This window comes from Saccostrea echinata, unplaced genomic scaffold, assembly GCF_033153115.1.
Source record: "Saccostrea echinata isolate AGI-Se365-2 ecotype Australia unplaced genomic scaffold, CSIRO_AGI_Sech_v1 ptg000064l, whole genome shotgun sequence".
In the NCBI taxonomy this organism is placed as follows: Eukaryota; Metazoa; Mollusca; class Bivalvia; order Ostreida; family Ostreidae; genus Saccostrea; species Saccostrea echinata.
Window position 1 is genome coordinate 2,784,323 of NW_026889813.1, and position 26,210 is coordinate 2,810,532.

At 34.0% G+C, this 26,210-nt stretch overlaps 1 protein-coding gene across 4 annotated transcripts in view; it reads right to left on the reverse strand.

Moving 5' to 3' along the window:
* The window catches only part of LOC133175993 (serine/threonine-protein kinase BRSK2-like), a 46,617-nt gene that overhangs the window by 10,298 nt on the left and 10,109 nt on the right, over positions 1-26,210 (reverse strand). For 2 of the 4 annotated variants that reach the window (XM_061311170.1, XM_061311173.1), the window contains exons 2-12: positions 18,937-19,031; positions 16,672-16,757; positions 13,432-13,572; positions 12,704-12,820; positions 11,282-11,315; positions 8,038-8,106; positions 7,572-7,718; positions 7,265-7,299; positions 6,982-7,033; positions 2,822-2,934; positions 166-266 (exon numbers count right to left, since the gene is read on the reverse strand). In XM_061311170.1, coding sequence (XP_061167154.1) covers positions 166-266; positions 2,822-2,934; positions 6,982-7,033; positions 7,265-7,299; positions 7,572-7,718; positions 8,038-8,106; positions 11,282-11,315; positions 12,704-12,820; positions 13,432-13,572; positions 16,672-16,757; positions 18,937-19,031 — 990 coding nt within the window. Of the gene's footprint in view, positions 1-165; positions 267-2,821; positions 2,935-6,747; positions 6,800-6,981; positions 7,034-7,264; positions 7,300-7,571; positions 7,719-8,037; positions 8,107-11,281; positions 11,316-12,703; positions 12,821-13,431; positions 13,573-16,671; positions 16,758-18,936; positions 19,032-26,210 lie in introns of all 4 variants that reach the window. The other 2 variants (XM_061311174.1, XM_061311171.1) reach the window with 1 other exon arrangement.

Here is a 26,210-nt window from a genome sequence, read left to right on the forward strand (position 1 = left end):
GATGCGACTGGTCAGAATCACAGACGGGGTGGGGTGGGGGGGGGGGGGGGGGGCACAACGATATACTGAGTAACGAGATCTGCCGAGATAAAAAAGGTCACCATACAAAGAAACTGATACCAGAAATTATGTAGATAAATAATAATAAAATGAAAAGTATAATACCTGATTCTGAGCGAAGTCTTATATCGTGGGAATCTTCAATGCTAGGGTTCCTGAGTTTACGATCTAACAGCAAAAAGTACACCACCTTCTCTGTATTGTGTCTGAAAAAAAAAAATTCATGAACAATAAAATTCATCAAAACTAGGGTTGTCTTAATAGTACAAATACTCTTTGTAGAAAATGCTCTCAACTGTGTATATTTGAAATACATGTACTTCCTATCAACTCTACAATCTAACAGCTATCATTGAACAATTCTAAAACAAAATCTACTTGGCACAATGTCTGACTCTGTATAAATGTTATATCATTCAACAGAAAACCTAAAGGCCTTGCAATGCAAAGTACTCATGGTTCCAGCAAATTCTCCTGATATATTCAAACACTGTGTCAAAATTTTTACAACCCCATGCATGCAGCATCACAAATTTTAGAGCCAGAAAAAATTCTACCGAGCCAGTTACTTTTACATGACACTATACATTATCAAGTTCTGTCTGGAGTAAAAAAGTCATGGGTCAGACAACAATTTAACTGTGCCCATCCAAATGCCCATGATCTTATACATTAAAAATATCTGGTATATCATTTATTTCATAGGGTACAGGCCTTATCCTAGAACCAAAAGCATCCTTTGTTTAACATGAGCTTTTTAAAATATCCACTCTGTACATGCAGTGACAAATTGGACAGGGATTTCATACATAACATCAAATATATACATGTATTTCTATTCTGGTTTGGAGACTGTTCTTAATTGGCCACATTAGATTTGCCTTTCCATTCCTTTATTCAAAATATAGCTCCAGCTTTCATGGAAAAAACTCTGATAAAACAGTTTCTGTAAATAACTTTCTATTGCAAAATCTTTACTTTCACGTAATTAAGCAAACCTTCTGCTCACAAAATTTCTCACTTAAATTTTTACTATTAAAGATTATATACAATAATAACCTGAATTTGTGAAATTTTTCTCTTGCACATTAATACCAAATAGCTATCTCTAAAAAATAATAAATACCAAATAGCTATCTCTAAAAAATAATGTGTTGTATAAATTTGGTGATCATTGTGATCTACAGAATATAAATATCACAGTACAAAAGGATTCAGCTTTTTTTTCATACATTAATCATCATCTACTTCTTGACATGTTTTTTTTTCCCCCAAAGTCTCAGTTCAAAGTGTCAATAACTTTTCTTGACAAGAATTACCTTATGGCTATTCAATATAGGTTATTATTCCTGTCAAATTCAAGTTAATTGAAATGAATTCTCTCGTTATAATAACATTATCTCCATAGAAACCTTCTCAGCCTAACCCAGGGAGAAATTATGAATGGACCTATTGAACACAGCAAATTGATATTAATCACCCATGAGATACAAATGACAACATAAAAAAAGAGAAAATTCCATTGATACCAAAGTCTATTGAATTCACATAATTTGTGATTAGTCATAAATGCATCAGTTTATCAACACATCAGCTGGCTTGTCATTGAGATTCTATCACAACATTAATTTAGAAAATACAGTTGAGCTTCAGTATCTCAAACACTGATATCTTGAATACCATGGATATGTCAAAGTGATTTTGAAGTCCCAAGCCCTTATTTCTTAAGTTTTTTACCCTGAATATTTCGAATCCTCGGATATCTCGAAGTATTTCCTCTGTCTCATTGAGTTCATTAAAGTATATACATAGCAAATTCACAATATAGATTTTTTTCCTTCAAGTATGACTACAAAATGTATTTAAAGAAGTATACAATACAAAATGCACCTTGGAGTTCAAAAGTTTTCGTTGAATAGAGTTTCAAATATATATGCTTACAAAATTAATGTCAGTTCAATATTTTAAAAATTGATATTCTTTAAAAATTTGCTATAAAAAATGTAAATTTTGTTTTTTTTAACTTCTAGGGGACACAGAATCAGTTCGCTATAACTGTAAATTTGCTATATCCGATCTTCATATCCATAAAATTTTATTAGGAATTGTTATTGTTATTTGTTATTGCAAAAAAAACTTTGCTATGTCCGTAATTTCGCTATATCCATTTTCATACTTAATGAGTTTTACTGTGTATGCAATATTTATATACCTGGTAATGTATTAAGAGAAAAATTCCATTCAATCAAGTGACAATTTGAAGACAGATATGACCATTTGACATTTCTCCTATTCAGATCAATGCTTACAGTTCTCCCAAAAATGTCAGGATTATTTTTGCTTGGTGGCTGCAGAAAAGTATTGATAAAACTACCAGGATAAGTCAAAGATTGACCTACAACATGCTGGACATGTGGCAAAGGAACAGTCACTACCTATGTTAAATCTCTTAGGTTTGACAAGGTGCAGGGAACAAGAATCAAACCCAGCTAGGCCTCTTAATCAGTAAGCAAGTGTAAAACCACTTGGCAAGGAGAATAAGACAAGAATCTGATGATCTATTCTGTATATAGATGAGAATGACCTACTTTGAGACAATTAAGACACCTGATGATATATTCAGTATATACCATAGATAGGAATGACCTACTTTGAGACAAGACACCTGATGATATATTCAGTATATACCATAGATAGGAATGACCTACTCTGAGACAAGACACCTGATGATCTATTCAGTATATAGATAGGAATGACCTACTTTGAATTAAGAAGTTCCTGGACCAGTTTGTCTTTGTCCTTGAAGCACTGTAGAGAGTTCATGGTGGACAGAACATCTGGGTCAAGGTCCTCCACAGAGGGCAACACAGAGGTCTGCAATATAAAAGAAATAAGCATAGGAAATAGAACAACTAGGAAAATGCACAAAAATGGCTCTGAAAGAACATATAAAAAACAGAGGACCATGGGCCACAAGGCTCATCTGATAATTTTCTTCCTGACAAATTAACATTTTGATAAATGAATTCAAAATCATGTATCAAGGCTAACAACAATGATTACATGAATTCTACAATTTCAAATTACACTAAACTAAGTCTTTGTTTTGAAATTACCAACTGTACCATATTGTTGTTCTTGCATTTGTGTATTTATTTGACTGTGTGTAAAATTTTGTTCTCCCATTCTTGCCCAATCTTAGCCCTATTGCTCATGATTTGAACAAACTTGAATCTTGAATAAACAACATCTAAGGAAGTTTACTCCCATTCCCTCCAAAGCACAGGGATAAACTGTCTGCAAAAAAATATTTTATTTTTTACTGTAACAGTGAAAAAAAATTTGAATACAGCATCAACACACCATGCTAAAAAATATATTACTGAAGGAATATATGTATTACAAATAAAATGGAAATTAATAAAAATGAAACAAACTTCAAAAAATAAAATATACAACCGTAATAAGACTACAGTACTACTAGAATGTGCTACTACTAGAAACCAAAATGTACTCTGAAAAAATCATAACCCCCCTCTTCACTTTTTCAACCCATGATTTTTCTTTGAGCTCTTACTAAAGCTTTAGAAGAAATTAATTTAATAGATGTACCATTTTAACTATTCTAGAATCCACTACATTAGAGGAACCACTTTAATCAATTTAAGTTCATTACAAGCTCATTTGAAATTAAGCTACAGATATGTAGTGTCTAATTCTTTTGCATATTTTAACACTCTTGCCTTCTCAATATCAAAATTTGCAAAGAATGGCACAATTTTAAACTCTAGATGCTGTGGTTGAAATGGTAAAGAGAGTGCACCATGTGTAAAAAAAAATCTGTCCTGATAGTTCTAAGATCCAGACATAGCTGAAATCCTTTCTCAAAGAAAGCAGACCATTTCTATATTAAAACATCTGTGATTCTGGATGCTTAAACATTTTATGCTGAAGCAATCTTGTAGTGTGGTTTCAGCAAACAGTTTTGTACATGTAGGTCTTACACAAGGGATTACTCCTTCTGCAGTGAATTACATTACAGTAATAGGGAAGACATAAGGGACAGGACTGAGAAAGCCGAAGACACTCCATCACTTAATAACATTTATCCCTGACAGAAAGGCAATAAATCTATACTGGAACTATCATAGACAGAGGATTGGAACAGACCAGATATACAGAGAGTGAGAGGGCTAGGGACAGTTATACAGATATAAAGTCAGGGGGCTAGTTTGTGGGAGGAAAAACAGTAAAATACATTGAAAGACACAAAACATGTCAAAAGCCCTCTAAAATTTGTCATTTCTGGCAACAAAGCAAAAATATGCCCAGTCAATTTTGAATTTCATTTCAAGATACATGCAACATAATTAGATAGTTGTACTATTTTGACTGGACAAGAACAACTTTAAAACAGCTGGATCATGCAGGGATGGCTCCTACAGATAATACAGTCTTGGACAATGTATTTGAGGCAACAAAAGTGTATCTCCCCGACCTCTAGCATGCTGGTTGACTCCACATTTCATTATATAAAACACACCAGAAAATATATCTAAAGAGGGATAACTCTTCTCTCTCTCTCTGGCAGAAAATATCCATAGATTTTGTCATCAAAATGCAAATTCTTAATCATATCACACAATCAACCTGTAGGCAAAATAACTCTCATGCAAACTAACAACCAAGTATTTATTTTTAGAAAAAAAAAATCAATATACCATTATATCTGTAAGTGACAAACCAGGAAAATGATTTGAAGTAAACAGCATCAATTATAGTGTGATTAATACCACATATACCTTTTGTATTAGGAAAAAATGGGGCATACACACCAATCCCTTATTCTGTAGACAGAAACCAAGAATAGGCTAACATTGTCAATACATGTATTGAGATATAAAAGTACAGAATAAAAGGACTATATTCTGTAGTGGCAGTATCTGCCCCCAAAATAAAACTTTGATGGAGAAATCTTTAATTATACTCTAAACCAGGTGGATATTTGCAGACTTCAAAGCATTAAATATTTTTATCAACTATGACATCATTAGTTAAATATGACGTCAATAAAATGACGTAAATTCCAAATTGCAACGATTTTGAGAGAAAATAGTGTATTTTACGTCGGTATTTTGATTGGAAATTATCGAGCGCAGGTCTGCTCAGACTAGATCTTTTGATATAATGTGTAGAATGATAATATCAACGAAATATGTGAATATGGTACCTGAGCAAGCTTGCGCTCTATAAATACTATAGTCAAAATTGAACAAACTCTGTGCATTTTGGCCTCTATTTTAAAAATAACGGAAATCCAAATAGTTTGTGACGTCACAGAGACAAGAAAAGCCAACTAATTTTTCCAATTTCATAATATATTGTCTTAATTTGGATTATTTTATACAATATATGCACTTTTTCTCATTTCAAGAGATTTTCAAAATTTGACTATTATGGGGGCAGGAATACGCCCTTACCGTATATAGTTCCTTGATGGGATAGTGGTAATAAGAGACCCTCAGTCCTCTAAGCATACCTGAATCACACTGCTCTGTTTGAATGTATACCAGAGACATCTTCTTGTGGTCCCACCCTAGCTAGCCCCACAAAACAAAATATGAAGATGCTTGAAACATTATTTGACTAACCACATGCTAGCTGTTCTGAAGAACATTTTATCTTTTCTGTATACTTATATAAAACTTGGGACCCCCATTGTGACTCCATCTTGGTCCAAGGAAAATGATGTAAATAACTTGATAGTATTTTTAATATGCAGTGTTTGAAATAACTGTGCACACGACCACAAAAATTTCACCACGGGCGATTAAACTTGGTAGCCTGGCTGGATGTTTTAAAATTTCTACTAATTAAAAATCATAATTGTTTTCCATATGTCACAAAACTAATTTATGAAAAAGGCAATACTTTTCTCGGGATAGTAGATCTTTGGAGGGGCTGACAAGTTTTATCTGCAGTCAGTCTTGCATGTCTAGCTAATTTTACAGTGAGTTTCAAGCACTGTATTATACATTCAAACTTCACTTTGAGATTTGTTTTTCCTAACCCAATGGATACACAGAAGAGACTGACGCCCCCTTCTCATTTTCCTATTTTTTAAATTATCTCCACTTGGTAATGGATTTGGTTCTCTATTTGATCAAACATATAACTATTATTCAAAGATGCTTGGGAACAACTATGCTAAAATTTTATTCTGGTTCCAGAGAAAAAGTAGAAAGGTAACAATGTAAAGTGTCAGACAACAACCTCTCATCAAAGAGGTTCAAACTCACGTGAGCCAAAACAAGTATGGAGTGAATATTAATTAAGCATGGGGATTATAAAAAAAGGAGTATTTTAATGTCAAGTATGTTAAAGTACAAGACTTTCATACTGAGGAGCTCATCTTAAAGCTTCCTGGTTGAGAGTGTGAGAAAGATTTTTCTGGTAAAAATTTCAAGATTAATTTAATATATTCCTTTAAAGGCAACAATTAACATTCTGCCGCAGGATTTCCCCAACATGTAAATTACTATTACTTCGGTAAACACACACATAATCAGGATCTAAAATATAATTCCTACCAAAAACTCTGGTACATGTAAATTTGTGACAAAAGCCAAATCAAAGCAGCCAACAATACTAAAAGATATTCTGGGTGGAGGATTTAGGAGTTTTTACCTGGACCACTTGAGAAACAGGTAATTCTAGCTCTACAAGTCCTTGACTATCCCTAGAAATCATAATAATGAAAACAAAAAGTGAAAGACAAAACTTAAAATTATATTATAATTCAAGGATCTTCTTCAGACAGATTAAAAAAAACAATACATGTATTAATATCTGCACTTTTTGTTTAAGGTCATCTGTCAGAAGGAGATCCATGAAGTTCACAACAATATAATTCTTTGTTACCTGAACAATTTGCATGACAGGTAATTCCATATCATAATCTTGTTTTGAACCCCTAAAATATATACTTCTGGTTTTAGTTATTGTTACTGTACATCAAAACATACAGTAGCAATTCAAATTATATCATAATTTAAAATATCTTTTTTAATTTGTGTGAAGGTTTTGTTGAGAAAAGCTACCAAAATTTCATTTCAAGCAATATTTATTTCAAATTAGACTTTAAAAATCATGATTATCACATGTTACATTGATATAAAGACCACATAATCAGAATTATACTTACACTACAACCCAAGAATGCTTGTGGATCTGTTCTAACTGAAATAAAAATGTCATTATCCCTTCAACATAGTTTAATATTTAATAAAAATCAGAATTGTTTTAGCCTTCAAAAAGGTATCATGTTGAATAATGAGAGAGGAATTTTTTCTATGAAGTAACTGCTGAGAACACAATAAAGTCTGTGGTGTGGACGTGGAGTGGGGGGGGGGGGGACTTACCGTTAATCGGAGGTCTGGACTAACTTCTATCATTCCTTGCAGCAGATTTTGACAGTTGGGGGGAGGGGAGTTGGGGGGGGGGGGACTTACTGTTAATCGGAGGTCTGGACTAACTTCTATCATTCCTCGAAGCAGATTTTGACAGTCAGGGGAGACAAAATGTGGAATGTGAAATATTCCCTTCTTCACTTTTTCAAGAAGCTGCCTAAGATTGTCGTCATCAAAAGGAAGAGCTCCCTGTAAAAATCAGAAATTGATTGATTGTCAGCATAAAATACTAGTAGTGAAAATATGCATAGATTTTTAAGTTTTCATGGCTTTCCATCTGACCAGAAATTAAGAATTCCTAAAAAAATAAATTCTGGTGACATGTGTTTGCATATTATCATATTTATGAATTCTTTAAGCGTAAGACATCTGCTGCTCATAATGTCTGTTATAATAATTACTTATTTTAATCACATATAAAGAATACTGAATTATTCATTGAAAAAGCTTTTGTTTCTCTTTCAATATTGCTATACTATCTACTTCTTCAAACACTTATAAAACTTACAACTAGTAAAGCATAGAGTATAACTCCACAACTCCATACATCCGCTTTCCTTCCATCATACTTTTCACCCTGAAATCAGATACCAGACAAATTTAATAAATAAGATATACATGTACAGGTAGATATTGGTAGATATTATTATAAATTATGTTCCCCACAGATTTCCTCCAGAGTGCCCGGAATATTGGCATCCAGGGCTGGGATTCATAAAACTTCTTAGTATAATCTTAAGTTTAAAAAATCACTTAAGTTTTATATTTTATACTTAAGTCCCCTAAGTATTACTTAAATTTGGTAGAAATACTGAAGTGTAATTCATAAACATATTTAGTGTTTAAGTATTGACTTAAAGTTAAGTGTCCTCAGGAGGTGTCTTAAGTAGATAAGAAATACTTAAGTTTTCTTTATCAAAATAAAAAATAATGCTTTACAGAAGACATTTTACTCTTTCAGTAAGAAACCATGCTATTACATCCAACTAGAAACTTGTTTTGACTTTGAGATGTTTATCAACTGGTAAGATGCAATATTGTGCAATGTTGATGACAAAGTTGTATCAGTTGTGATGTAATACACATGGAACTAAATACCTCCATCACAAAAGAGTGCACTTTTTGTTTGGGAAATTGTATGCGTTGCTAGGGTGACGTAACTTAAGTGCTTTAATTTTCTCAGAATTAAACTTAGCTTAGAATTGCACTTAGAATTTATATGAATATGACTTAAGAATTTTTTCTTAGATAAGAATTTATTTTATACTTAAGTGTGAAACTTAGCACAAATCTTAAGTATGTTTATGAACCCCAGCCCAGAATAACAAGGCTCCACTGTAATAAAGTTACTTGATCCATAGAAGAGTAATAGACCTATGATTCTTATTTTTATTTCAGTATGATTATTATGCCTATTAAACTATGTAAATTCTCAGGAAACATCATCTTCTTGACAAGACGTCACAAAGAACTTTTGGTGGATATACATCTGTTTAAATTAATTTTAAGCACATGAATGAGCCCCCCCCCCCCCCAATTAATTTACATGTCAGGCTATGTAAATAGTAAAAAGAGAGAGCAAATGGTGAGTGTATCAAGTGGAATGTATCGAGCAGTCTGTGAGTGTACTGAATGAACAAATCAGTGATCACCGAGTGAACAGAGCTCACAAAGAATGCAAAAATGGGAAGAAGAGCATTTCAGGGATTGTATACATGAGTAAGAAAGGAGGAATGAATAAAGAAAAATACTGTAGAAGCACAAATTTTCAAGGGGATAAAATTTCGTTGATTTATCATCTACAAAGGTTTTGTGGGCATTAAATTTCATTGTTTATGTAAGTATTAAGTAACTCTATCTAATAAATAGTCTGTCATGTAAAAATTTCATGTGGGATTTAATTTCGTTGATAATTATTAACAACGAAATTTAATCCCCAATGAATATTTCTGCTTTTACAGTATATGGCTGGACCTGGAATCGAACTCTACACCCCTGTATCACAGGCCAATATCCATGGTCCATATAGCTCAAACTAATCTACATTCCTCCATCCTTAAATGGTCTTCAACCTTAAAGACACAAGTTCATGGGCACTGTCAGGACTTATTAACTTACACATAACCTGAACCCCCCCCCCCCCCCACACACACACACACTGGCTACCAAATGTAGTAAGAAATAAGGAATGAATTAATATATATGGCTGGACAGAGAATCAAACCAAGAACCCCTGTATTACTAGTCAGTTGCTCTACCACTGAGCTACCCAGGCCAATATCCATGGACTATATAGCCTGAACTTCTACACTAGTATGCCATAAAAAATTAATACATATTTTTACACACCACCTTATAATGTATTAAAGATATTCATGAGTGATCCCCTCCCTTTTCCTGAATTCTTACAGACACACAAACAGGCAATTAACATTTAAATATTTATGAACACATGATATGACTTTGACCTCATTAAGTGTCATGGCAGTTACTATAAATATTTCAAGTAACAATGTATTACTTAACTCTTCAATGAAGAATATTGCAACAATCCTGATTAATGTTTTCCATATATAAGTAAAAGACTGTTTCACAGATTTTTCAGATCAGTATTGAACTGAAAAATTAAAGCACCAAATGCAAAATCTGACAAAATGCACAAACATAGCATGTTTACATAAAATGTCATGCAATGGGACCAGTGAAAAACTGAAAATGTCTATTTGTAGTTGTTGTTTTCTCAACAGTGGTAAATTAACACTGTCTACTGCAATATCTCATTCTGTATTAATATAAAAAAAACATGGTAACTCATGCAGTTGACAAAGATAGTAAAGACTTCATATCTGTCATAGTGTGGCAAGTTTGCTGTGCTTAAAATTATGATATTCTTAAAGGAACAGTTAAAAAAAACCACATACTGAAGAAGTCAGAAGTACACATTAGAAATGACTTTTTTCCATTATAAAAATATGAATCATAGTAAAATTATTGACTTTCCAAAATGCTAAGTGACAAAAATATGTATTGACATAATATCTGTATGATTTTTATAAGTCATGAAAGGAACATTTGAATTCATTCTTTTCTAACTGAAACTGAAACGGAAGTGGGAAGGGTCGTATAGGGGCATGAACAATTATTGGACCGAGTACGACAGCTACGTATTGATCTCTGCTTTGACTTCAAGCTTATCCATATACACTGGGGGCTCACTGGATCTCCTCGACACTGACTGAAATACTTTCAAGATCTTAAAAACGTCTTCACACAATTCCTAATTGTCACAAGAAAACAAATTATGCCTGCACCTATTCTACACTTCTTCTGTCAGTGAGTTTATATCAGAGAAATCAATAATTTTTTACTGCAGCAAAAACTCACTCCTTGCAAAAATTTTCAGATGGAAATGTAAATCTCTTATATAAGTACACAGGAAGTGTACATTTCGGTGCTTGTAATCATGCAGTGCTTTGTATGCACAATCAAATTTAGTCCACTGAAATACCCAACTTTTGATACCTTGCATTGTAATGACTGCATGAGCTACATAAAAACATGTATTTATAGTAAAAAAATTTTAACAGTACATGCCTTTAGTTATGCACACAAAACAAAGTGATCTGTAGAAGAAATGTAACTAGATTTAGAAACTTAAAATATGTGGAGAAGAATACATACCAACAAAAAAATTCATACTGGTATAGGACAACAGAGGTACAACACCAAGAAATGCCCTGGACAAGTCTTACCCGAATCACCTCTGGACAGGCATAGTGTGGAGAGCTACAATAGTACAGCCGTACTCATCAAAATAAGGTGGTTGTTTTTTTTTCACTATATAATGTTAATTAGTGCATGCAATTTGTTAGCACTCATCAAGTTATGTGCACTGATTATCAGAATTACAGTGTACTGTAATAAACTTTTTAGCAACTTCATGTACAGTCAAACCTCGTTATCTCGAACTCAAAGGGACCGAGAAAATACTTTGAGACATCCGAGGATTTGAGATATCCAGGGTAAAATACTTGAGGAATAAGCAATTTGGACTTCAAAATCACTTCGACATATCCATGGTATTTGAGATATCAGTATTCGAGATACGAAAGTTCAACTGTATTTAAGGTATGTCACTCGTGAAATTAGTTGTATCAAGGATTTTTTGAGAAGTATATTTTAGATAAGTACTCATATAGCATGACTCAAAATCGCTAAGAAAATGGGGGGTCAGTGTGCATCTTACTGAGCTACGGTACAATTAAGTTGACCTTTTTGCACTTAAATTGTAACTCTTTGGTTAATCACGTTTATCTTTATCATATTTTATCAGATGTAATTATGGCAATAAATATAATCCTATTTTACATAAAATAGTTTGAATAATATTTATCATTGAACAATTCATGAAAATTAATGCGCTTTAATTATTGTGTGACCTTTTTGCACTAAAAAGTATCACATTTGGGGTATAAAAAATCTAAGAAGGCAATAAAATATTTTCTTGTATCAAACTTTTTATGACTTAAGTGCTGATCGGTTGGAAGCATCAGGTTGTTAAAAATAATGAAAGAAAAAGTTGGGGTCAGTGATGTAAATTTTGAGATATTGGTCAAAATGTGCGATTTTCAGGCAAAAAACGGCGTAAATTTTATCTTGACTTCTTTAATATATCTTCATTTCTTGGCAAAGTCTGTTGAGTAAATGTATAAAATTTGTTCTAAAAATATAAATTAAAACCTACATTTAATACTCCTAGCATATCATAATGGAAAATATTCTCTAAGTTAAAATACATGGGGCTAAAGTTCCAAGATATTAAATTTAAATTTTCTTCTAAATATCCTTCCACCACAAGAAATAGTCCCTCATAAATCTTGCTTCTTTATGAATTTATGAGCAGTTTTTTAATTGAATGTTAAATAATTTGCATTGTTAATTTAAACATGTTATAGAACTTGAATTGTAATAAATAGTTTTGAAGTTAAAGGATCTGACTGAACTTTTCTAAAAAGCTGACGAGTGACATACCTTAAGTGTTGCTATTCTAAACCTTTTTGCTATATTACATTAATCTGTCATTAATCATTCATTTGATGTACTTTAATTTGAAATTCCTTTTTGAACAGTGAAGACCCATGTTTGGCTCTCAAACATTTTTTTTTCTGACTTACCCACAGCTGGTTTCTAACATGGAACCTTCCACCTGCAGAGAAGCCATACCAAAATCGGCCACTCTGATGTTATTTTTGTCGTCTAGTAACAGATTCTCTGGCTTTAGGTCTCTGTGACTGAGAATAAATTTACATAACATTACTAATAATTGACTTGTCAAATTTCCATAATGGAATTATCTCTTGATGAAACTATGGGCCCTAAACATCAAGTACTTCCTTGACTTAAATGTGTGCATTGTCATAATTTGTCATAATAACAAGACACGTCACAGAGTTATTTCCTTTATTTTTATGTGCACTGTCAAATTGAATCTAAGCTTTAATACCTTCAAATCCTACTGTCATATTTTGATTCTTTAATGTCTCTGCCAGAATTTTTCATTCATATATCTAACTTCTCTGGCTACATGTGAAATGCCTAGTCCTTATCAATGAACTTATTCCAATATTGACTGGGTTCTTTAATTAATATACCAGCACTTATCAAGAGACCTAAATGGTTTTAAAATTCTCATCTGAATGAAGCCTTTGAATTTCACTTCTAATGCCACAACTATTGGAGGAATAGTCACTACCTTTGTAAAATTAATGGTCTCCCCCCCACCCTCCCCCCATTGCCTTTTTTTTTTTGGCTCTTTTTTTAAGAAACACTTTTAAATACATTTCATATAGGAAAATACTGATTATACAGGCACTTTACAATGCAAACAATAAGTGAACTCTACCATATATTATGACTGTGACAGAAATCTAGAGCTGAGATGATTTGACGGAAGAACCTGCGAGCCTCTTTGGGAGTGAGTCGACCCTTTTTAACCAGGTAATCAAACAGCTCACCTCCCGACACATGCTCCAGAACCAAATACCTGTAAATAGTACAGAAAAAGTTCAAGTGGGCAACATGCATTTTGTTGGACCCAAGAACCAAACCGTTTGTATGCGGCCTAAAAGCCTCAGACAAACAGTTCGATTGTTATACCTTTTATTTTTTATTTTGACATATATTGTGCTAACTTCCATTTTTGAGGCAATTGATAAAATATAGCTGGTCCCTCATACACTGTGATGTAATGATGAAGAAAACATCATAGTGATCCAATATGTCACTAAACAGTCCAACATTGATTCTTTTTTATCCCTCAGAAAAACTTTTGAAATTTTAGACTTTTTTTTAAAGGATAGATTTATACAGAAGACAATTTTTATTAATAAATGGTATATACATGTAACAAAATGATATACTACACTTCTCACCCAAGTCCAAAAAAAATCACAGGTACAAATTCATAATTCTTTTTCAACATTGGGACATTACAAATTTTGTTTCAAATACTTAAGTTTTTAAAATCCCTATAACAACAAAAAACTATATGTTTCAAAATGTTTAACTGTTGTCAGAGTTCAGGGACTTAACTCTTGAAATCTTGAGCTTAAAGTTTCTGAAGGCTGAGCGAATTAAGTGAAATGAAAATGCAACTAATCTGGGGATTGTCTTCACTGAAAATAGATTTTCAAAAATGTCTTATGTTAATTTCTTTCCCATAAAAATACTTCACATTGATATATTGTACTTGTTCTACTTTACCATAACTAATTAAAAAATGCACATTTATTTTCATGAAAAATTAAGGTATGCAAAGAACTATCTAGGAAATATTCATGTACATCTGATATTGGAGAAAAAAGGATTAAAAAAAATGACATTTGAAATTAATGAAGGACATTTTTAATTCAATTAATTTCACAATTGCTTCTTCATGAATTTATTAGATCCTTCAGTGCCTCAAGCTTCAAAGGTCTAATTGTATTGTCAGTCAAATTCTTGGGAGTTTATATCCTGTCAATGGAACCGAGACATACCAAAGACTACGGTACCGCACACTTAAAAAGCATGCATACATCTGATGGCATATACGTTACACTTCACACATGGTTTATCTGACCAAAATAATACAGTATTCAGAAAGCAGCAATGACTAGGTAGATTTGCCAAGTTGTACATTTAAATGTTCCACAACAGTCCACTAAGTCGACATTAAATCAATAGCTTATATTTAAATCATGAAATAACTACAAAGATCTACCTAAACAACTTAGCCTGAACTGCACTTCTTGTAAACAATTTGTGTTGTATTCAGGAGGTTTCCACTCCATTAGAGCTACAAGCCTTTTTTACCTGGCCGGGAGTTTGGATGTCAATGGAAGAAGAGGAAGAAATAGATTCTAATGATGCCAAGAATAAGAGCATTGGAGAATACGTGGAAAATGACCAACAAAATACTAGTGCTAAATTAAACCACACAACAAATTGGAGCCCGGACATTAATCCAATCATCTCGTCTGATGAGGACGATATATGGGATGAAGGTAATGACATCATTAGTCAAAGACAAAATCTGACAGAAGATGATGATTGCACGGAGCAGAGGGCTGACAGAGGGTTACTTATGGACAGAGATTCCCCTAGTATATCGTTATTTGAAATCTTTAATGAAGACATGGCAGCAGGTCAGGAATCTGAAGAAATTCAAGAAATCGTTCAGTTCAAAACCACGGAAAAACTTGAAAGCATCGCAGAAGAAGAAAATGACAGGGAAGAATCTGTTCAAGGTCATTCCATGGTCAGTGAAGACACCAATGATAAATACCTCCAACAGACTTTTCAGGATCCCCAAATAAATGACAACACTGAAATAAATCTGAGTGAACTTTCTGATGTGATAAATGAGGTAGAGAATAAGATTCTAGCACCCTCAGTGACTGAAATCCATTGTTTTAAACATGGCAATGAGCCTGTTCTAGCTATCAATGCTTTCTGTGAGGAATTTACTTGGTTTCACTGCAATAACTCTAAATTCACAGAGAGAATGAATTCCCAGGGTAAAGTCACCAAACAGATCTATATTGGGGGATGGACAAGTTCTTTTGTTGTCTTGAACTCTGGGGACATGGTTTACACAGAATTTGAAGGGGGAACAATGCAGAAGGTCTATAAGACAGGTAAAGTGGAAGAATTCTGGACCACCAAACCCCTGATGCCCCTGGGGGTGGGACTGGCCCTAGATGGGGGTCTGTTGGTCTGTCTCGTGGACAAGGATTGTTATGATGTCAGTGTAGACAGCATGCGCATGGTTCAACACCTTACAAATGAAGGCAAGTTAACAGAATCCTATGAATATGCAGATGACAAAAAAACTCGATTATTCAATTTCCCCTACCGGGTGGCAGAAAATTTTAATACAGATATTTGTGTAGTAGATCGTCAGTCCAAAGATGAAGTGATAATTAAGGTTGTGTCATTTGAAAGAAAATTAAAGTTTGTGTATCACGGAAAAGAGAATACGAAAGACAGATTTCATCCATCTGGAATTGTGTGTGATTCCTCTTGTCATATTATAATTACCGACTTCAATAATCACTGCATACATATGCTTAGTGAGGAAGGGGCATTCTTAAAGTTTCTTACGACTGAAACAGAGGGTTTAAAGTACCCATACTGCCTCTCTCTCTACGAAAATCGTTGCCTCTGGGTCGGGTGTAAAGACGGAGTTATACGAGTTTATGATTATATTTCTTAATCTCCGATATCTACTTAAATGCCTATTAATTTTAATTAGCAGGAATATTAGGATTTGGAAGTGATTTGAGAATGTTTTCAAAAAAATAAATCTCTTAAACCTCCAAAATGTCTGTAATTTTGGCACTCTCACAGGATGTCAAATGGCTTACATTGTTATCAAATATTCCATAACAAAGGCCAAATCAATGACATCAGTGTCTGCTAGGACAAATATTAAACGTACACTATTATCGGCCTGCACATAGATTAATCAGATTGAAAGAGCCTATTACTGCTATTGTTTGTTCAGCATTCTTTTGTCAATTTGTAAAGGTATTTAACATTGCCTTGAAACTTGCAGAATTAACCTTGTACTACAATGAAAATATTAAAACCTGATACTTACAAATATTTTTTATTTTCATACACATCAAAAAGACCTAGAACATGGGGGTGCTCTATCAACTTCATTATGGCTATTTCTCGTTCAACCTGACAAGAAAAATAAAAGAAATTGATCAATATAGAAAATAGGCAGCATTTCCATATATTAACTCATATATACTCCTCCATTACTCCTAGTGCAGTCTGTTTGGTTAAAAATCTTGCTGAGGTCTTTAAGTCGGGCACTAATCAATTGCTGTACAAGATTCCTGCAGAAAACAATTCTGATTCCACATCTCTGTACATCCATATAATCAGTCACTATAAAGCCTGTGTAAACATAAAACACCAATATTCCTGATTTTCTGAAGAGACTTGTACATTGTTCCATCTGTTTTATAGGAACTTTCCCTATCGGGCTTTCCATTTATGGACCCAATATCTTTATTAATTTAGCAGCTCTATACATGTCAAATCAAAACAGCTATAAAAGAAAATACATAAAAGAAAATTTTTTTTCTACTAGCTAGTACTTTTTTTTAGTAGGACGACTTATTAATGACCACTAAAATACAACTATCATTTTCAAAATTGCATAAAAAGTAGTTTTATAATATCATTACCAGATTAACCAGGGTAATCTCCCTTCATTCATCTTGGTTGAGGGAAGGGGTAGAGGGAGGGAAATAAAGGTTTGAAATGAGGGAACCACAAGCATGCTGAGTCTCTTCATTGATAAAATTATGTAACTCACAATAGGAGACAATAAAAAACATAGGTAATCAAAGATTACGAAGCTCACCTCGACGAATGTTATCTATAAGTAAGGCAAATTTCAAAAAAAAATTTTATAGTTACATGAAAATAGACCTGCTCAAATATAGTTACTTCAAAATAGACCTGCTCAAAAAACTTTTAAGCTATTTAGTAATCAAGAAAATTGTAGTGAGTTCCAACATCCAAAGCAAGTCTGGAAGTTTTCATCCTTAGATGCACCATCTATGCAAGTTTAATCATAAAAGGCCATAATATTATAAAGCTTCTCCAAAAAAATTACCCTGGTCACTCATCTGGAAAATGTAGGCCAGATTCAGAATCCAAATCAAGTGTGGTAGTGTCCGTCCCTAGATACATCATCCATGCTAATTTGGTTAAAATATAGCAAAAATTCACTCATGTGGAAAATCTAGGTCAGATCCAGCATCCAAAGCAGGTTGGTTAGTGTACATCCCTAGATGCATCATGAAAGTTTGGTCCAGGCAAGGCATATAGTTACTTGGGAGCGGACCTGCTCCAAAATCTAAACCTGGTCTTACATGTGGAAAATCTAGCTCAGATCCAGCATCCAAAGCAAGTGTGGTAATGCCCATCCCTGGATGCATCATCCATGCAAGTTTGGTCAAGGTAGGGCTTATAGTTACCTGGGAATGGACCTGCTCCACAAAACTTTAACCTAGTCACTCTTCTGGAAAATCAATTCAAATCCAGCATCCGAAGCAAGCATGGTAATGTTCATCCCGGGATGCATCATCCATGCAAGTCTGGTCCAGGTAGGGCTAATAGTTACTTGGGAATGGAACTGCTCCAAAAACTTTAACTTGGTCACTCATCTGGAAAATCTAGGCCAGATCCAGCATCCGAGAAGCAAGTGTGGTAGTGTCCATCCCTAGATGCATCATGCATGCAAGTTTGATCCAGGTAGGGCTTATAGTTACCTGGGAATGGAACTGCTCAACAAAACTTTAACCTGGTCACTCAACTGGAAAATCTAGGTTAAATCCAGCATCTGAAGCAAGTATGGTAGTTTCCATCCCTAGATGCATCATACATGCAAGTTTGGTCAAGGTAGGGCTAATAGTTTCTTGGGAATGGACCTGCTCCAAAACCTTTAACCTGGTCATTCAACTGGAAAATATAGGTTAGATCCAGCATCTGAAGCAAGTGTGGTAGTGTCCATCCCTAGATGCATCATACATGCAAGTTTGGTCCAGGTAGGGCTTATAGTTACTTGGGAATGGACCTGCTCCAAAAACTTTAACCTGGTCACTCATCCGGTAAATGTAGGTCAGATCCAGCATCCGAAGCAAGTATGATAGTGTCCATCCCTAGATGCATCATCCATGCATGTTTGGTCCAGGTAGGGCTTAAAGTTACTTGGGAATGGGACTTGCTCCTAAAACTTTAACCGGGACGCCGACGCTAAGCTCATCTCGACTTTGTCGAGGTGAGCTAAAATATTAAAAAGGAAATCTGCTATAACCTTGACTTTATTTAGTAAATTACTGACCTTCATTAGAACAGATTCACTGAGTTTCTCTCTGTTGACAATCTTAATGGCCACTCGTTTTCCTGTGACACAGTGAATTCCCATTTTGACCAGACCTGAAAATATTGAAAATTGCTCTTATACAATCATATGAATAAACCATAAATGCTAATAGTGTAACCACAGTGTCCTAGAAATACCCACTTTCACTGTCATAAACTTCTGGTCATCAAAACTGTTACTATCATAACAGAACTTGAAGAAAAAAATACAGTCAAACATTACTATCTCTTACTAAATGGGGCCCAAAAAAACCCTTAGTAATATGCAAGGATTCAAGATTTTAGCGTTAAAATAGATAAAAAAAAAAAAAAAGAGAGTAGTGGGACTTTTAACTCCTTTCAACATATCCATGTATAAATGATATGGAAGTTCTTCTGTACATGTACATATAAATCTATGACATGAAACACAGCATATTTTTTTTAATTTCAAAAGCGCAATTAAAATGTCATCCTTGAATTCAAGCATAAATGAAATATCTGAAATATTTTGCTGATAAGGCAGATTCACTACAAAGTAATCTGCATTTAAGTAACAAATATGACACACACAGAGAATTTAACCTTACAAACACTGAATTCATGTCAGATAAGCTGTTACATTTGTTCTCAAATAAAAACGCACTCAAATGAAACAGATCAGTTAAAAAGGCATGTTGATAAAACGCAATATATTTCAATTATCTTCCATTTTCTTGGCAAAATAGAAATTTCTCTTTCAAGGTTTTCATAATATTTTTGTTATCAGCTATGTTTTGATCCTCTTCCTACTGACCAAAAACTCTATTAAGCAATACAAGCCATTACAGTTTTCTCAAAAATAAAAAAAAAAATAAAATAAAACCACATGGCAAACAAAACATGCAGCAGCTGATATTAGCTTTCAACCTGCACCAAGTTTTTCACCACTGGAACGTCTCCTGATTTCTCATGCAGTGACCGTATTTTCTGCCTGTTCTGCATATATTCCTGGATTTTACAGGTAGTTTTGATGTTGTTAGGATAAACAGTTTATTCAGCTGCTGAAACACAGCAAGGCTCCTACATTAGAGAAAGCTTTAGCAGCTGTGTGCATTGTCTCACCTCAAAATAACAAGCTTATGGAGGTTATTTCTAGAAATCCTGATCTATTCAGTGGTTTTCCAAGGTATCCACTGCCAATTTACTTTTAAGTGTATAAATTGTGTAGCGCAGTTGTGAAATACAACCATTTTGGAGAAAATGAAGAAAAAGTCATTTACCTCTGCATGTAAATAGATAATTAATTTAAAACTTTCTATCTTATTTTCACTGCATTAGAGCTCCCCGAGACACAAACATTTACAGAGTGCATAATTCGCGGCACCTGTACAGATGTACCTCATTAGTGTAGTGTACACTTGACACTTTCTGTTCCCTCTTCTGTCTACATTAAGTGCAAATGTTTTGTCTGACAAGATTAACAAAGAGCTCCTTTAAATAATGCTGCTTATTCCCTGGCAGAAATATAAAAGAGCATATTGTTCCAGGAGAATGCTAAAATTAGCAATTATCAGTCAGTGATGTGTCACAGAACACTTCCAACTGGACAAGAAATCTATGATGAGACTGCTGCTCTACAGGTCTGAACTTAACAATAAATATTGGTGGGAAATGCACACACTGGCCACTACAATTTCTCTGAAGAATTTTGACTCAATATGAAATGTATATATTAAAAAAAAAATAATGAAAAAAAATCTGTTGGGAAAGTAAAATCTTAAATTTACACCCCTCTTGTTCTTACCAAGGTAAGTAACAGCTAAGGGTCTTGATGTTAAAGTGATGTGACAAATCATTACATCAGCATGCAAGCAGATATGCAAAAACAATTATTATTTTTTTTCTAATTTATTGTTTTTGATAAGTTTTAGTGTCTTTAATTCAACTGCCTTGTGGTTTGAAATTGTACATCAGAGTAGGCTTTAAATGGGGTCCTCAAATATTTTTACACCAAGTCCATTTTTTTTGGGGGGGGGGGGTGCTAAATTATATGCCTTTTATACAATTTGGTTTAAAAAAATTCATAGAACTTTAATTTCAACTAGGTCAGTTATACTTCCTTAGGGAAAAAAAAATCAAGAAATGATTAAAATTATAGAATCTCTGACCTACCAAATGTCTACAATTGTTACAGTCTTACAATGCCTATGTAAAAAGTCTGCTTGGACAGTTATCTACACAATAGTATCATTGAATTCCATCACTAGTGACTGCTTTTTGTGAACTTCTTGAGCACAGTTTATTAAGCTGTGAACAAAACCATGTACATCACTAAGTGACATATAACTTAAATACTTTGCAGTAAGAAAACGGTTTATCTAATGTACACAGCTTGAATAATGAAAATTCCAACCAAAACCTACTAATTATGGACACCATGTTACATGGGAAACTTTTTGGCTTTTTTTTATTTTGAATCAGGAAGGATTTTATAATAATGGATCATTAGATTATCCTGCATGTCTTTTCCTTAAAAACAGATATATGATAATAACTCAAATTCTGCACCACTGGTAAATACCAAAGAATATTCTCCAATATTTTTTATTATTTCTATTAGCATCCTTCGTTTCCGTCTCACCTTTAACACAGATTCAGCCAAGCAAACATCTACATGACTATGATCAAAGCAGTTTGGTGTCAATATTGTGTTACTGTGAAACGAATCAATACCCGTTGCATCCTTTTTTTTAGCCAGAAGGAATAATAACAAATTCCCCTTATACCTAGGACTTAAATGCACAAATAGAGTCATAATATGCTGTCAAAATTTCTCTGTTATCCCATGATATTTACTTTTTATCCCATTGAGGAAATGAATGATACAATGATATCGCATAAAATAATTTCATGGCAATAGAGTAAAAAAATCAATGGTACTTTAAATAAGCTGGCACTATTGATTCTGTGAACAGTTCCCAGGACCAGTATTTGGTATAATTCATAGATACATTAAATATGCTATCTTTTTACATTGAAACTTTCTCAGAATTAAAACATGTTCATTTCAGAATCCATGTAACAGATGTAATTGTTTTACCTTAGACATTCTTTTAATTAGATTTATGCTTTCCCCACACTATTATTATAGCATCACATTTGACTTGTATTTGGCTAATAAGATTTCTTTTTTTAAATACATCAGTTGGAAGGAAAATCTCCATCAGTCTCAAACTTGTTTTAGATCTAATGATCTTTGATGGATTAGTACACATTCTAAATCAAATTTTAGTTACACTTGGATTTATAAGCTCTAGAAATAATGACAACTCTCTCTCCTGCTTGCAACTGGTGAGTGCAGGTTCATAAAGGGAGAAAACAGAGAATATGCAAATACAGTTGAACCTCTATGTCTGGAACACTGATATCTTGAATACCATGGATATGTTGAAATGATTTGGAAGTCCCAACCACTTATTTTTTTTTAAGTATTTTGCCCTCAACATCTCAAATCCTGAGACATCTCGAAGGTTTTTCTTGGTCCCGTCAAGTTCAAGATAACGAGGTTTGACTGTATATAATTATGTTTACAGTATGTAGTAAACAATGACCAAGGGTTGTGAAAGATTGGTTAGGGTAAGTAGGTGATATGATTAGCATGAACATTTAAATGGAACTCTACTATTACTTTTATTTTGGCAAAATAGATAAATCTGCATAGACTGCATTAAAAGAAATAAAATACAAAATCCATCCGCTTGCCACAATTTTTATGAAAATTTGGATGAGAATCTAGGATTTTTTTTTATTATGGCCTTAAAATGGGAAGACCTGGAACTTCACTTAAAAAGGTGGGGGAGGGGTGGGGGATTCATGCCACTTTTCTTCATAAATTAGAATGTGTCTCTCCTTAGTTACTTAAGAGAGTTTAAATTTCAGGGGGGGGGGGGGGGGGACAGTTTCATTTTTTGCTCATCTCATTAGTCACCTAAGGTTAAATCTTAGGGGACTATAGTTTTCCTCGTCCGTCCGTCTGTCTGTCCCTCTGTCTGTCTGTCAGTTTGTCCCACTTGGTTTTCCACATTTTTTTTTCTAAACGCTTGCAGATATTGAGCTGATTTTTGGTATGTGAGTGTACCTTCATGAGTTACAGATCAAGTATGCATTGCATTTTACGTTGATGATTTTGACGGAATAATGGCCTTTTTAATTTTATGAGTCCTGAACCAGATTATACTCACAGGTTGGGGGATAGAAATAGAATCTCCCATGATTTGTGGTTGGATATGATTTTTATCCAACGAGTTGTGTGTTTTTTTTTATCCCCGAGCCTTGGCAAGGGGATAAAAACACACAATTGGATTAAAATCATATCCAACCACAAATCATGGGAGATTCTTTTCATCATGTTTTATACATCACTATCAATGTTTAACACTGTTTCTATGGATGAATGCACATCATTTTACTTCATCACTTTCACGCAAAAACCATTGTGATGACACAGCAATAGGATATGAAAAAAAAGGCCCATAGGCCACGATGCTCGCATGTGTCAATACGACCCTGCTGTTCTTCATCAGCAGATTTTTTTTCTATTTTATATTTCTATGTTAAACTTATATCTCTATTGTTACCCCCCTCCCCACCCTATCACCAGGGGGTCATGATTTGAAAAAACCTGAATCTACAACATCTGGGGATGCTTCCTTATCAATCTGACTAAACATGGCTTTGCTGTTCTTGAGAAGATTTTTTTCCTATATAATCCTATGTAAAACGTGGATCCCCTATTGTGGCCCCCACCCTTCTCCCTGGGGTTATGATTTGAACAAACTTGGCTTTGCTGTTCTTGAGAAGAAGATTTTTGAAGATTTTTTCCTATATATATTCCTATTTAAAAATTTGATCTCCCATTGTGGCTCCACCCTACCCCCGGGGATCATGATTTGAACAAATCTGAATCTACACTATGTAAAGAAGGTTTCATATAACTTTCATTTTTTTTTTTGGCCTAGTGGTTCTTGAGAAGAAGATTTTTAAAAGATACCACCAAATTTTCACTAATTTTTTTAAATTATCTCCCCTTGAAATTGGGTGTAGCCCTGTGGTTCTGGAGAAGAAGTCAAAAATGTGAAAAGTTTACAGGCAGATGGACAGACAAAATGTGATCAGAAAAGCTCACTAAAAATGTCCAATGAGTGATATCCATGGGATAAAGGGGTAAACATGTGAAAATATTGCTTATGGGATACTCTCTGAATGCTTGTTACCTTGGTCATTTAGAATGTTTTCTTGAACAAATTTTAGTGAGGTATTAGATTTCCCTGAGAAGTATTTTCATCATTCATATGCTTTCACAAAGAATCATAAAAAATAAAATAAATAAAAAAAATAATAAATAAAAAAGGAAAAATTAAATCACATCTTTAATATCTGTTTAGTCAAAGTATATTTATGCAATACTTGTAAAAATCTGTACAAGGAAAGAGAAGAAGCTGGAAGCCACTAAATGTTTTTATGGTTTTAATTTCAGAGTCATAACTTTATACATTTTACCATTAGACAGAAGCTCAAGTCTACATACTGATAGACAGTGGAATGGAACTTAATCAGGCCCACTGGGGCTAAGACTTCCACTTACTAAAGCCTCCATCTGAATCCACTAAGTACCCACAAATACCAATACAGCAAGAGAGATGATGTGTTTGTTACCATTATAGTCTCCCAACAATATAGACCCAGTCGCTTCGGCACTGACATAATAAAGATTGATTTTGCCTATATATGATCTAGAAAAGCTTCAGAAAAAACCTTAAAGTGGTCTGAAAATATGACATTCATTCTACATGCATGATGTTGTGAGTCAACCTATATAAAGATATTTTTTTGTGTCATAAAATATTCAAACATACTAAAGAACTACCAAAATCAGAAAGTTTTTGGCCATAATAATGCTGATGGGTTTTAAAGGTTGGTTTGCAGCTTGTGAACCAGCTTTTTCAAGTTACTACTCAGCACAACACGCAAGGAACCATCAATGAAAAACAATGTTACTTTGCACAATACACCACATTCTATTATTACCTGTCGTAATGAACTTTTAACATTGATGCATGACTTTGACCTTGACCTGGCTTGAAGCTTCTAACCTTCAACTACACCAAAGTGATGTCTCTACCTGTACAGTCGGGCATAGAGTTCAATAGTAAAATCGCCCCTCCCCCAGTATATTGATTGATTGATTGTATGTTGTTTAACGTCCCTCTCGAGAATTTTTCACTCATATGGAGACGCCACCACTTGCCGGTGGAGAGCTGCTAATTTTGTCCTATACTCGGCACTTACGGTCATTGAGCAGTGAGGGATCTTTTTCGTGCCAGCACCTACTGCGACACGGGACCTCGGTTTATATGGTCTCATCCAAAGGACCGGTCTCCACGTCCCACAGTGGGATTCGAACCCGCAACGTAAGGATCAACTCCTTACTTCGCGACTCTAGAGCAGATGCTCTAACCACTGCACCACACGGGCGACCCCTCCCCCAATAAAAAATGCTCCTAGTTATCAATACTGAAGGCATATAATCACACCTGAGTAGATAAAAAGCTAATTCACTTTATTCTGAACAAACTAATATATACTTAATATACACATCCACTTCAGATTCTTAACTTACCAAATTCACTTATATTAAGAACCATAGACTCTGTCTATTATAAAACCATAAGCCTATAGAGAAGAGAGTACTGACAGGTCCTGCAGAGCTATTGATTTACACACTATAGGAATGCCATTCAACTGAGGTATGATATTTCTTTGGACAATGACTTCCAAAAATCTCATTCTCTTTCTTCTTTCATCGAAAATCAAATGAATAACTATTATTGGTTTCCACATCAAAACCATCAAATTAGGTTAACATTCCCCCAAAATCCAATATATTAACAGCATCTGATATTTTGAGTTCATTTAAGTGTAATTTCTGATTGTTTTGATACTCAAAAATAAATAAATAAAATAAGAGGCCACTGGGCCACAACACTCACCTGAGTCACCATGGCCCTACTGTTCTTCATCAGCAGATTTTCCCCTATGTATTCTAGTTTGTAAAACTATTGTGGCTCCACCATACCCTCAGGGGTCATGATTTGAACAAACTTGAATCTACACTACCTGAATAAATATGCCTAATCATGCCTTTCATGTTTTCGAGAAAAGATTTTAACAGATATTTCTCTTACATATTTCTTTGTAAAACTTTGATTGTCC